This window comes from Poecilia reticulata, chromosome 21, assembly GCF_904066995.2.
Source record: "Poecilia reticulata chromosome 21, P_reticulata-male-v2, whole genome shotgun sequence".
Taxonomy (NCBI): Eukaryota; Metazoa; Chordata; class Actinopteri; order Cyprinodontiformes; family Poeciliidae; genus Poecilia; species Poecilia reticulata.
Genome location: NC_088850.1, coordinates 25274013 through 25287188, shown reverse-complemented (window position 1 = coordinate 25287188; position 13176 = coordinate 25274013). Strand labels below are relative to the sequence as shown.

The following is a 13176-nucleotide window of genomic DNA, read 5'->3' as shown; positions in this document are numbered from 1 at the left end:
ATCACATCCCTCTCAAGAAGCCAGCAGGCAACCAATTACAAAAAAGACATCTGTGCCACGGTTTGGATAGCTAAAAAGGGCAAAAGCTTAGAACGGCAAGAGGTTTGAAAGCAGGGATCGATGGAGATGTCTGAACCTGTTAGTGCAAGTGGAGATGAGAGCTCTGCACTGCAGGGAGGGCTCCTTTGTCATGTAGGGGGGAGGGGCACAAAGAGGTGACTCCTCTGGTGATCAGGGGTCAACTGCTGCGATCATCCATCTTCTTCTTGACAGTGTCCTGTCAGCCAGGGCGCTCACGTTACTAAACACAACCGGCAGGCCTCCATTGTGTTCCTGCGCCGATCTGCAGCCATGTGTAAATGAAGGTACCGACCTCATGCATGGTCTAATGTGAACCTTGGCATCACCTTGGAAATAACATTAGCTGACATAAAGTCACAAAGGTCTCCTACACTGGGGCTTACAAAGTACAACTGACCATCTGGCTTTGTTTGTGTGGGAATGTTTTCTTGGAATCTCTCCCTTCACGTGATGCGGCGTAGGGTCTCCAATTAGGCCTGGCAGGTCAGATTCCAAGAACTCAATCCCAATAATCTGTCACTTTTTTTACTCTTGTTAAATTTAAAATAGTCATGTCCAATTCACATTTGAAAATAAGTCTTAGACTGGAATGCATAAACACCAACAAAACATCCATGCCCCATCACAAAGAAAATGATCTTTGACTTTCATAAAAGATCAGAAATCTGATGACTGCCTTAATTTTAGATTGTCTCTCCAAATGTGCTTCATTAAAAAGAGTAATGTCTCTAAGTTTATTTCTAATGTTTAGGCCTGCAATGTTGCTCAGTTCTGCAAATGAGTCTGGTGAATGAAGAAGTCTAAGGAGCCTTCAGCCATACAGTTATCCATCATGTAAATGTACTCAACAGGAAAAAAACTAATTGAAACCATAGTACAGCTCAACAGGAATTAACTAAAATGTGTTAGAATCAAAAATCACAGAAAAATCCCAGAAAGTACAAACTGATACTAAAAGCCAGCTCTTCATCTATGACTGGTCCCAACAGCCTTGCATAAAAACTATTTTCACCTCATCGGTTACGAGATTCTGATTATAATATCAATGTGTTAGATAAATGTTCCTTATTTGAAGAATAAAAAACGGAGAGAATGTTGGTGTATAAGAAGACATGTCTGCATGTCTGTACTGTACTGTCTGTACTGCATGTCTCCTGTACTGACAAAATGAAAGTCAGAAGGTCAGAAGTTAGAAACAAAATCCTCATTGCTCAAAATAAATCAGGATTTTCCCATCAAAACTGCTGTAAATTTCTTATCTTCAGTCCTGTGACATGCTTACAGTAAACTTCTCTTAATCACACTTTGGTTCATAAAACAGATGATGCAGCATTGATGAAGCACCTCAAGGAAATGTTGGGCAATGCTGCTTTATCTGTAAGATACTCACAATAATTAGATATGATTCATGAGGCCTGAGCACAACAGACAGAATTATGCCCATAAAGAGAGACTTCAAACATCTGCATGTCAACATCTAATAAATGTTGAAACTTGGTTGAGACATTTACTCATCTTTTTCACAAAACAAATAACCTCCCCATTTTCAGCCTAGACATGTTTTATCCATAACCTCAACCAGATCCATCCTCAATGGATTTAAGCCACTGCTATTAATGTCCTTTATCGGCGCAATTATTTACTTGTTTTACTCATTTATTTGTACATTTGTAAAACTTTAGCTTAATTTATAGCATCATTTTATTCCATGTGGTCACCTTAATAATATTTTGTCCTGTCATTTTTTTCCAAGAGTGTTAGGCACAATATCTTTGAAAATATATTGTGGCAAAACAATATCTTTTTGCCTAAAATATCAAAATATCTTTGAGAAAAAAAGAGATGGTGAGATTTTTTTTGTTGCCAAAATCATTTTTTTTGGCAAATAAAATCATTTGATCTAAAAATGTTGCCCTGAGAATCATCAGACAAAAATTTTGATAATGATTTGTTGCAACATTTTCACAACCCAAGAAAGATGAACAGGATTCATGTTCCATTAGGTAAACAGTTTTTGCATTTGAGTAACAGCCCCAACATGCTAGACCTGAATATTAATGTATTATGTGCTTTATGATGCAGCCTTCTCAGTGTATTTGCCAGCCCATTGTGTTTAATTTGATGTGTTGACAGCGCTGCTAAATTCCACAGAAAGCACAGCTGGCACGGACCAAACCGTGTGTATGTCCACCCTTTGCTGCTCCTCATTCACAAGTGTATATTTGAAAGGGGAGAGGGTGAGGGCCTGGATGTGAAAGTAAAATAAATAGTTTTCCTCTCTGCTTGCCAAACCCCATTTTCTAACTTTCTTCTTGTCCTTTCCTAAGAGGAAGTACCAGTGGTTTTGTCTACTAATGAGAAGACATTAGAGCAAAAGACCGACAAAGAAATATGGTAATGCAGTTAGGATTGTATATAGGAATCATAATCTGAAACTAAATGTGATCTTTTATTTTTTTTTCACATTCTACAAAAATAATTTTTGTCCCTCTCCCAGTAGAGAAACTGAGATAAAGACAACTAACTGTTGGGGTAACTCTTAACCACATCAAGCATCAGAAATAAGGTTCTAGCTTTTCACACACATACAAAAAGTTATATGATAACATAATTCCTCTGTGACCTTAGACAATTCTTTATATGACCAGTCACCTAATCACCTGAGAAAAATCCAAAATATTTTCTGAAAAGTCCGTGTTTTAAAATGTTGCTTTTATCCGTCAGTGGGTTTTCACAAATCGAACAATAAATAAATAAAACATTGCAATATGTTTTTGTTCCTCTAACAAACAGATAAAACCTTTCTACTCTCTCTGACCAACAATTCAGATTGAGAGTTCCATCTGTCAACTGGGCCAAAGGCTAAATCTTCACATTTCAGAGGAAGGAGCCAGCACATTATTGGCATTTTACACGATCAATGACTTAGGTTCCCTTTTCATTACTCAGGTCAGTTCAGTTCCTTTTGGTTTCACTTAAATATCTTGGGACTCTGCCCCTAAGCAATCAATATTATAACATTGTCAACTCTATTGGAAGCAGGATCCTGAGTAAAGAATGCTCCATCTGTGTGTTTGACTGCTACCTGCCAGGTCAGGACAACAAACAGGAAAAGCCATGGGAAGCTCTTCATAGCAAGCACACGGTTGTGACAAGATCCCATCCATCACCAATTTATTCCAATTCCGAGTGATTTAGGTCCATTTGGGTCTCCTGTGGGTTCAGCACACACCTGTCATTTGCATAATTAAGCCCTGGGGGAGCAGTGGAAGGCAGTCATTTGCTGCATTAAATCCTCACCTTATCAATCAGGGGAACATAAAGACACATGAGGACCCATGACACTTGGCTTCCTGCCTTCATTTGAAATGCTAAACAAAACTTTATTTCCATGCCTGAAGCTGGGCCTGGTATGCATGTTAGCTGTCTCAGGGAGATGAAGCTCTGCCCCTTCCCTCGGGGGGCTCGATCATCAATCAGTCTCCAACTAACTTCTGTCTAAGTCCTAGACAGTCAAGACGGATGGTGCCAGCATCTACAGGATGCTGCAGTATCCCATTAATTCTCCTGTTAGCATGCACTAAGAGAAATAGCAGCAAGATGTGAAGCATTTTATCTGTTCTCTAGCCGTCACAGTCGGCTCCCTTGTTTGGCCGAGGGTCACTAGTTAATCATTTCACAGGCGCTGGTAGTGATGTGTCAAAATCAGACACCATCCATTCTCGGCATTGAGTCAAACAAAGACACAAGTGTCCCCCAACAAGAGCCCGTTCTGTCTGAACGACTCGTTGGCTCCGCCACAACCAGCAGACAGTCCTGAACAGAACCAGGGGATGAATGGATGCTATTTTCACAACGCACGCTCCTTCGCAAAATGAAACCCTGGCAGGCTGCTGGGACACTTCAACGGGCCTTTTTCAACACTCCCTCCACGAAGGCCACCAAACGGACGCAGCAAGCGCAGAGACTGACCGACATTTACTGCAATACAAAGAGTTAAAGACACACTGGGAAGAGGGGAGGGGGTGGACATAAGTGAAAGACAAGCGGTCCCTCTTTGCAGAGAGTGATGAATGAGTGGATCACAGGAAGTTTTGGAAAAAGTCTTTCACTCCACACAGGGGGGTTCTCAAATGGAATGACTGACAGCTAAACGCACCAACTCCACCTGCACCAACATGTCGGCTGGATACTTTACTCACTGCTCATGTTATTATCACAGAATCCTATAATAGGCTTGTCTTAGGAGAATAACTGCTTTATTGGTGCTCATCTGAAATTAGGACATGTCCATCAAATTAAATGGATGTAAAAAAAAATAGAAACAGCTACCTTGCCAATTAAATCTATGGCACCGAGTCCTAAAATCCTCCAAAAGACAAAGACTGATTTTTTTTCTGGTTCTATAATTTAGCAAGGTCATTTTATGTGTGTGTGTGTGTGTGTGTGTGTGTGTATGTGCGAGTCAGACATTGAGCATCTAACTCATCCCACTGCAGCAGTGTCGACTGACTGACAGAGTCTACCAGGCTGCTAATACTAGATTAAATCACGATTTTCAGCAAGAAAACTTTAACTAACAATTCTGTCATAACAACTAAGCTACATCAATTCTAGTTACTTCAAACTCCCCTAAAAAGTGTTGTCAGAACAAATTCAAAGGGATTTTACCAAAGCAGTTCCAGGTCCCAGGTTTCAGGTTGAGCCAAGAGAAAAGCGATGATAGATCAGTTCGGGATAAAAATCTCAAGCTGTACCCCTAAACCTCATAGTGTTTATGCAGTGGATTTGTATTTTAATCCCTTTGGGACAAGCATTCACAGATATTTAACAAATTGAGCCTGAGAAACATCCCAAAAAAAGAATGTGCCACACATCAACAGCACTTTTTCTTAAAAATCTGTTAACTAACCAAAGGGTTTTTGTTTGTATTTATTTGTCCCTCACATAATAAACATTTCAATATCCTTGAGGAGGATTCTCATTGGAGATATTCAACCCTTCTCCCCAGTCGGCTACAAACAGATGCTGAAGTTTAAATTCTTATTAAATGACAGTTAACAGAAAGCACGAGCCATTTTCAACCATCCATCCATTTTCTTTACACCCTTGTCCCTCAGTGGGGTTGCTGGTGCCTCTCCAGCTGGCGTTCCGAGCGAGAGGCGGGGTCACCCTGGACAGGTCACCAGTCTGTTGCAGGGCAACACAGAGACAGACAGGACAAACAATCGTACACACACACACGTGCACACACACACACACACACACACACACCCCTAGGGACAATTTAGAGAGGCCAATTAACCTGACAGTCATGTTTTTGGACTGTGGGAGGAAACCAGAGTACCCGGAGGAAACCTACGCATGCACAGGGAGAACATGGAGACTCCATGCAGAAAGACCGGGGCCGGGAATCAAACCCAGAACCTTCTTGCTGCAAGGTAACAGCTCTACCACTGTGCAGCCCCCATTTTCAACCAATATAACTGAAAAGTAATGTCTGGCACCCTCTCTCCACAAAGCTCAAAATTTGTGGGGAAACAAAAAGTGACTCTCTAATTCAGGGCACTTTTCCTGCCATGGTAATTAGTTTTTAACCTGGTTAATACAGTGGAAAAGCAAGAAGGCAATAAAATCCAAGGGACACTACTCTGTTTCTTACAGTGAGAAAATAACCCTTATATATTGATTTCACCATTCAGATCATCTATTTTGGATCTGCTTCGTGAAATTTGCCTCATATTGTTTTTACAGTCACAGACAGTTGGACTAACTGCTCTGTTGTTCAGCTGATGGAAATACTTTGAATTGTTTCTGTTCTTCAGGAAACTACTGAATGGACAATTTGGTGTCAATGGAGCCACTGCAAGAAGTGCTGATGGTGCAACATGATTCTCATTTTATTTAGATTAAGCACCCCTTAATACAGAAGTGTCTCATGGCTCAGCAGAGATAAAGCTAATAAAGGTGCAGCGTCAAAGCTGGAGTTTGATTCACATGGATTTAAACAATGCGGGGATAAACTCAGCGTGCGGCTGCCTTACCTAGAGGTACTTCCTTAAGTTGCTCCTCAAACAGATTAATTAATAGAGACGGGCTTCCGTTGTGGGGACTTTGCAGTGAGACACAATAAGAAAAGGTGGTTGGAGCGATTAGTTTTGAGGTGCAGCGTTCTCTCTGTGGAGAGAAGTTCTGAGCTTTTCTTCAAACCTGAGGGCACAACTGGATCTTATGCATATTAAAACAACAAGAACAATAAGAAGTCACTCCATGGGGCTGAATCAGTGATAGCCTGCTAACATTAGAGACATAACACAACTTGAGGCAGGCTGTGTTGCTCTAAATTACATGGCCTAATATATTTCATTAGCACACCTCCCTCAGAGGGGTCCCTAATGGATGACAGCGTGGCAGAAAGCTCATCTGCCAGGGATGCTAATTTGTTCTAAAGCACATTCCGTTCACTTATTACTGGCTGCTGCTCCTTATAAGTGGTTTAGATTGAGGTTGTCCACTTTGGAAAAAAAAGGTCTTGGCTGATGATGCACGCCACTTTAGTTCTATGACCTAAGATGGCCGGGTTTAATCTAGTGGATCTATTCTAAGGATTTTTATCATTCAAGCCGGGTAGCCACCAAAAAACAATCCTGCGAATATTTCAGGAGAAAAAAGGCAAATTATCTTCGACTGTAATGTCATTAGATTAGAGCCTGAGAGCCGTTAGAGCCTCACAAAAACAATTGAACCCTTCCTCTTGTACTGCTACAGAAGAAGCTGCCGTACCTGTTATCCGTTGTGTCAGGACTGTTTGGGGCAACAGGATAGCACAGCTTCCTCTGAACCAGTGGACTCTGCTGCTGACCGAGTCAGCTTTGGATCACTTGAAGAGAAAAGCGTTTGCGCTGAAGAGCTCAACTCACTTACTGATTAATCCCCAAGTCAACAGACTCAGGGTGATAAAATGAAGAGCTTTACAATCAATTAGAATAGAATCTAATGATTCAGCTGCATGAATCCTTTTACCAACACAAACATTCCGCCGTTCATGTCCATATTGTTAATATGTTTTCTATTGGTTGTTATTTAAGCAAATTACAAGTTTGCAAACTACACATTTCTTCTTTTCAAACTACTGCTGTGGTATGACACCTCTAGCCACACAGGTTAAATGAAGTTCAACTACTTACGCTCACAAGCATCTCCTTTCTGATGAAATCCAGCTTTGCATATACATTTCCCAATGGGCACGAGCCATTCCCCTTCAGCGCTGCAGTGCATCTTGGGGGAGTTATCAGCCTCCTCCTCAGCATCATTCACACACATGCCTTCCACCTCCACCAGCGAGGAGAACTCCGATCCTGTCACCGTGTCTGGGAAGGTGGCCAGATTCTCAATGATCGACCAGCACTTCTTGTAGTAGACTTTGACAGAGACCAGGGCGATGCATGCCCCGACGTCCTGGAAGGCGAGGTAGAACCCCCGCCTGGACAGTGGACCGATGATGCGCACCTCCGTATTCAGCTTCATCTTCCTCTCGCCCAGGTCTCCCTGGGTGAAGCTCTCGTCTGCCGCGATTGTATCAATTTTCACATACTGATTCTCCCTCAAGCCCCGGCCAACCTCGGAATCTGTTTCCTGGTAATACAGGTTGAACGTCTCCTTGCAGGCACCCACCACACCAGGCAGGCTGTTACAATCCCTCAAGGTGAACTTCAGCTCGACAAAAATTCTCTGGGCATCGCCCTTCTCTATCCAGTTAGTCCGAAGCCAGTTGTTCTGATTGGGCTCCATGACTTTACAGACCTGGTAGGTACGAATGGGTGTGTAGTTTTCATCCAAGCCACTGATCTCTTCCCACTAAAAGGAAATAAGATGCATTAAAAATGAATCTATCCATAAGAAAATGCATTTCAATATTGCTGTGAGGTGCAGGCGGAAACTTAAATTGGAGCTGATCAAACTAACTGATCAAAGATGAATGAAATCTAGAGACAATGACCTGCAGAGGGAGGAAGAAGATTGGATGTTCTATCTTACACACACATCTTTAAACAGTGATTGTGTTTTGTTTATCAGATTGTCCTTGCAATTTTTATTTTAAAAGTTTGTCACTGCAAGCTTTAATCAGACTTGTGCAAGTGGTTCACTTAAGGCCTTTGTGCTCTGAATGTTAAAAGCCGGCTGCATTCGGAGGCACAAACCAGCCTCGCGAACTCGTCCCTCTCCTGCTCCTTTTGTAAGAGGAGTAAGAAACCAGAGTGATTAAACCATTATTATCCCCTATTACACAGCAGAGAAAGCACCGAGTGAAAAAACATCGAGGTGCGGAGGGCATCCACTGGAATGCATGTGAGCATGCAGGGATTCTGCAGACTTACCCCATTGGGAGGATAGGAGATCCACTCCAGCTCTGTCTGCTGCGCCTTCGAGTCCAGTAGAATCACTAGCGACAGGAAACCAAGAGGCAGGTGGTTAAAACTCACTCCAGGGGCAGGGAGCCGTGTGTGTGTGTGTGTGTGTGTGTGTGTGTGTGTGTGTGTGTGTGTGTGTGTGTGTGTGTGTGTGTGTGTGTCTGTCTATCTGTCTACAACGCATAGCTACCTGTGACCTCATTCCTGCAAGCACCAGCTCTAAGGCTGAAACATGCAACAAAAGGCGCTGCAGCAGCAGCAGCAGGAGCTGCAGCAGCAGCAGCAGCAGCAGGAGCTGCAGCAGCAGCAGCAGGAGCTGCAGCAGCAGCAGCAGCAGCAGGAGCTGCAGCAGCAGCAGCAGCAGCAGCAGCAGCAGCAGCAGCAGCAGCAGCAGCAGCAGCAGCAGCAGCAGCTGCAGCAGCAGCAGCAGCAGCAGGAGCTGCAGCAGCAGCAGCAGCAGCAGCAGCAGCAGCAGCAGCAGCAGCAGCAGCAGCAGCTGCAGCAGCAGCAGCAGCAGCAGGAGCTGCAGCAGCAGGTTCTGGTCTGCTGGGAAACTTTTCATTAAACACGGGAAACATCCAGAGGTCGGTCACGCAATTTGCAATTATTGGTTGCTCACTTCAGCTACTTCTAACTGTTTCATTATGATATCAAGATAAGAACATGTATGATTCTTGATCATTTTAAATCATAATAACCATAAGACCGTTGAATCTTGTAAAACTAGCGGCTTATTTTGGACGCGTTTCCTGGCAGCGCATGGCGGACTCTTCTGGAAATCAACTTCTTTAAAGAGGTTTTATTATTAGCAGTCAGATCGATTCTCTCAGGCATGGACGGAAAAACAGCCCGACTGCGCAGACGACCCGCTGTGCGCTTTGTGAATTCGGAAAAATTCCGAAGATAGACATTTAAAATTCACCAGATCAGCAAAACGCTCGATTAGTGCTGATCGACAGGATAGTTTTTTATATTATTATCGTCGTTAAAAATCTAATTTATCCTTTGGTTTCATTTTAGAATGTCCTCCATTTAATATATCTGATCCGATTTGCAAAGCGCGTCCAGCTGTATCCTCCTTTATCTCATTTTGTTTCTCGCAGCCTGGTTTAAGTTGAGCTCCGTGGCGGACTGTCAGAGCCGAGGCCACTTTGGAGGAAATAACCGTCCAAGCTGCGTCCTGATGGACGGCGCACTCACTCCGACCAAGGCCAGCCTTTTCATCGATCCGCTCATATTACCCAGTTAGTGGAGACGGATCGCAGCTTTAGCGCTGAACAAACAAGCTGTTAATACCTGGAAAAAAACAAGATAATCTGCAAATAATCCACGTTTCAGGATTGGATCACCGCGCGTTACCCGCCGCTCTGCTGTTGCTGTCGGGATGTTATCGCCGCACAGGCTTCACTTCTAATAATAATAACAAAAGTTAAAATAATTGATAAATAACAAAACCAGGGATGTCGCGACTTTTTTTCATTTTTTTCCACAAGGATGTCGGTTTTTTCCGTACAACGACTTGCTGCTCCGTGGGACAGGCGAAAACAATCCAAACTTTGGGAACTCACCTTCTTTGGCGTTCTGCGCCCGACCGCCGCCCGCATGGCAGCACAGGAGAAGGAACGGCGTAATCCAAAGCCACGGGCTGGACCTGGACCTGGAGCTGGAGCTGGACCTGGACCTGGACCTGGACCTGGACCTGGAGCTGGGGAGCATAGTGCCGCTGCGGGTTCAGTCTGGACCGTAACTCTCGCTGCTGCCACCGTCTCTCGCGCTTCCCATTGACGACACTGAAGCGGTTCTCTATAACGATTCGACGGTCTCAGCTCAAATAGTGTTTGCTGCCGCGGGGAGGAGACAGACGCTGCACGGCTATCAGTCACCGAGATGGGCGGGGAGGATGACCAATGGGCGCGCGCCAAAAGAAACGTCACGAAGTCAGAGAGCAAATAGGGAGGAAATGCTGGTTTACTTTGTGTGTGTATGTGTGTGTGCGTGCGTGCGTGTGTGTGGGTGTGTGCGTGTGTGTGTGTGTGTGTGTGTGTGTGTGTGTGTGTGGGTCTGCCTGCGTGTGTGTGTGTGTGTGTGCGTGTGTGTGTGTGCGTGTGTGTGTGTGTGTGTGTGGGTCTGCCTGCGTGTGTGCCCGCGCGCGCGCGCTTTTTTTTTTTGTTTGTTTTTTTTAAGTAGACGTAGGAGGAAACTCTGGAGATAGATACAATATTTTAAGTTTTCCAGGGAAGGAAAGGAACCTCGACTTCACCTGGGACGTTAGTGACTGACCACCTCACTGAGGGAAACGAATATTCTAATATCGAAGCAGATTTCTTACTCTGTTTTGGAAATATCTTGTTTGGTATCGCAGATGTCAAGATGAAAGACTCCTCTGCCATTTTTCTTATCAATATCATCTTGTTTCTTCCAAAGTTTCAGTTTAATAAAAAAAAAAAGCAATGTACAGGAAACCGTTTTGTAAAAGATTTAAAACTGAATATTGATGCAGTTTTGCACTCAAACAACAAAAATGCTACACAATTTAACTTTTTAACTGGCATTTCTTTATTTTCTTGTCATTTGTTTTGGCTGTTTTATGTCTTTTTTTGTATCAACAAGCATATTATCCATCTTTCTTGATAGACATTCAAGATGAGCTTAGATTAAACACCTAACAGGGTTGAGTGTCTCTGCTGAAGGTGTTTTCCTTCTCATCTGTCCTGTGTGATGAATAGAAGCAAGAAATATTAAAACATTACAACTTAAATTTGAATTGTCATACTAATATCATTTTTCATAATACATTCTTTTATAGTGCCAATTCCTGCATTGCTCTAAGTTTGATTGTCATCTTCAGTAACATTACTAACTAAAATCTATCTTCAACCAATTTATTTATTAAACAGCAGTAAAATGAATGTAAAAAATCAATAATTGCATATTTTTATTTCTAACATATATAATAAGTTACAATGTTTATAAAGAAACACAAAGTCAAACAAATATCAATATGTTTTTTTCTTTAGTCTGGTCACTGAGCACACCAGTAAATAAATACCACTGTTTCTTTTTTTCATATTTTCAATATTATGTTTGATGAATTAATATAGTTAACATTAATTAAATTTGAGCAAAATCAAATAGTTTCTAGCTGCTAAAGAACTGGATCCGTCTGGGAAGTATGTTGAGATGGCCTACTGGATGTTATCCTAATTTTTCGACATATAGTTTGAAAGATTTAACAAAGGCTTTTAAAGCTTCAAAGATACAGATGATGTAGACCATTGAGCAATTTCCTATTAGAGAAAAGACTTTCAATCCCCCCCTGGCTCCTCTGTCTTTAATGTTTTTGCCAAATATAGCATTTGATGGAGGGACATTAAATGGTGTTTTTATCTGCAGAAGGTCACCTTAAGTAGCGGAAAGTCCCACTGAGACGAAGCGTTCACACAACAGGAACTGATTCACTGCTGCTCTGCTGCTTCTCAGACATTCAGCAGAAGGATGTCTTTAAAGCTAAGAAAAAAATAATAATCATCATAATTGTGAAAAACAATTAAAAATTTGAAAGTTAATTTCCCATTTCTCAGATGACTTGGCATATCACTTAAAAAAAGAAAGCGTAAAAGCTAGGCTCATTAATGCTTTATACATACAGCTGTTTTTCAGGTCACTAATTAATCTCCATTACTCCCCAACAGGAAAAGCAGCTGTAATTATTGTCCACAAATGTTGATTGTGTTTGTAAATATGGTCAGGGCTCGACAAGGACTCTCATCAAGGTTTATGTACTTTTGCTTTTATTGGTTTTTATTTGGTCTGTTTGGCCTATTTATTATGCAAATTACTGCTAATCCTTTCTGACTTTAATGAACACTGGAATCCTGCATGGATGTGTTTAACTAATGATTGTTGAAATGAATCTGGATTAATGTTACTGCTTTTTTATTATTAATTGCTTGCATTTGAGCAGAGCCACAGCAGTAAACAGCATGAGAGAGGGATAGGAGCTTTAAGAGAGTCGTTTCATGCATGCCGAAAAAAGTTTCATTTTTACCAGGGTTCTATTTGCCTAGCTTGTTCTGCCTACCAGTGTCAGACATGGCTTTTGTAGGAATGATATGCATACAGAGACTTGCAAAAGTATTCATAGCCCCTAAGAACATGTTATAATCACATTTTATTCCAAGTTATTAAGATGTCATGTGATGTGACAAACCGCCTGTAATGAGTGTGTAAATGCAAAGAGAAAAGAAAATAATAATAGTTTACAATATGTTCTCAGAAGAGCATGTAGTCTATATGTATTTTTCCCCCATACTAAGTGTTGTGTGATTGGTCAGAAGTTTGTTGTGTTTTTTGCAGAAATACATTCAGCCAGCAAAATTGACATTTATTTTCAACTAGTCTGTTTCCACTACCAAGTTTTTGTAACTGCATAAAAACTGCAACATGAATAATTTGAGGTAGTCTTCCTCAAAATATGTTTTATCCTTGACATTATTAGGAATTATTTATGTTTGTATGATTCTTCACTAAATGATTACTATAATACTAAAACTGTCAAATTACTAAAAATTCCTAGATAGAGATTACATTTTTGTTCACTGAGGAGGCTGCCTGCAGAAAGCTGAGGTTCTCTCTTTGTGACTGTTTCATAAAAGCAAAAGAGAGTGTGCAGGGAGGGAGGGAC

At 41.8% G+C, this 13176-nt stretch overlaps 1 protein-coding gene across 9 annotated transcripts in view; it reads right to left on the bottom strand.

The window, feature by feature from the left end:
- The window catches only part of epha7 (eph receptor A7), a 206326-nt gene extending 196000 nt beyond the window's left edge, over nucleotides 1–10326 (bottom strand). For 5 of the 9 annotated variants that reach the window (XM_017302237.2, XM_017302238.2, XM_008398595.3 and 2 more), the window contains exons 1-3: nucleotides 10061–10323; nucleotides 8460–8524; nucleotides 7269–7938 (exon numbers count right to left, since the gene is read on the bottom strand). In XM_017302237.2, coding sequence (XP_017157726.2) covers nucleotides 7269–7938; nucleotides 8460–8524; nucleotides 10061–10208 — 883 coding nt within the window. In that variant the 5' untranslated portion in view covers nucleotides 10209–10323. Of the gene's footprint in view, nucleotides 1–7268; nucleotides 7939–8459; nucleotides 8525–10060 lie in introns of all 9 variants that reach the window. The other 4 variants (XM_008398597.3, XM_008398598.3, XM_008398599.3 and 1 more) reach the window with 2 other exon arrangements.
- Between the last annotated feature and the right edge of the window lie 2850 nt (nucleotides 10327–13176).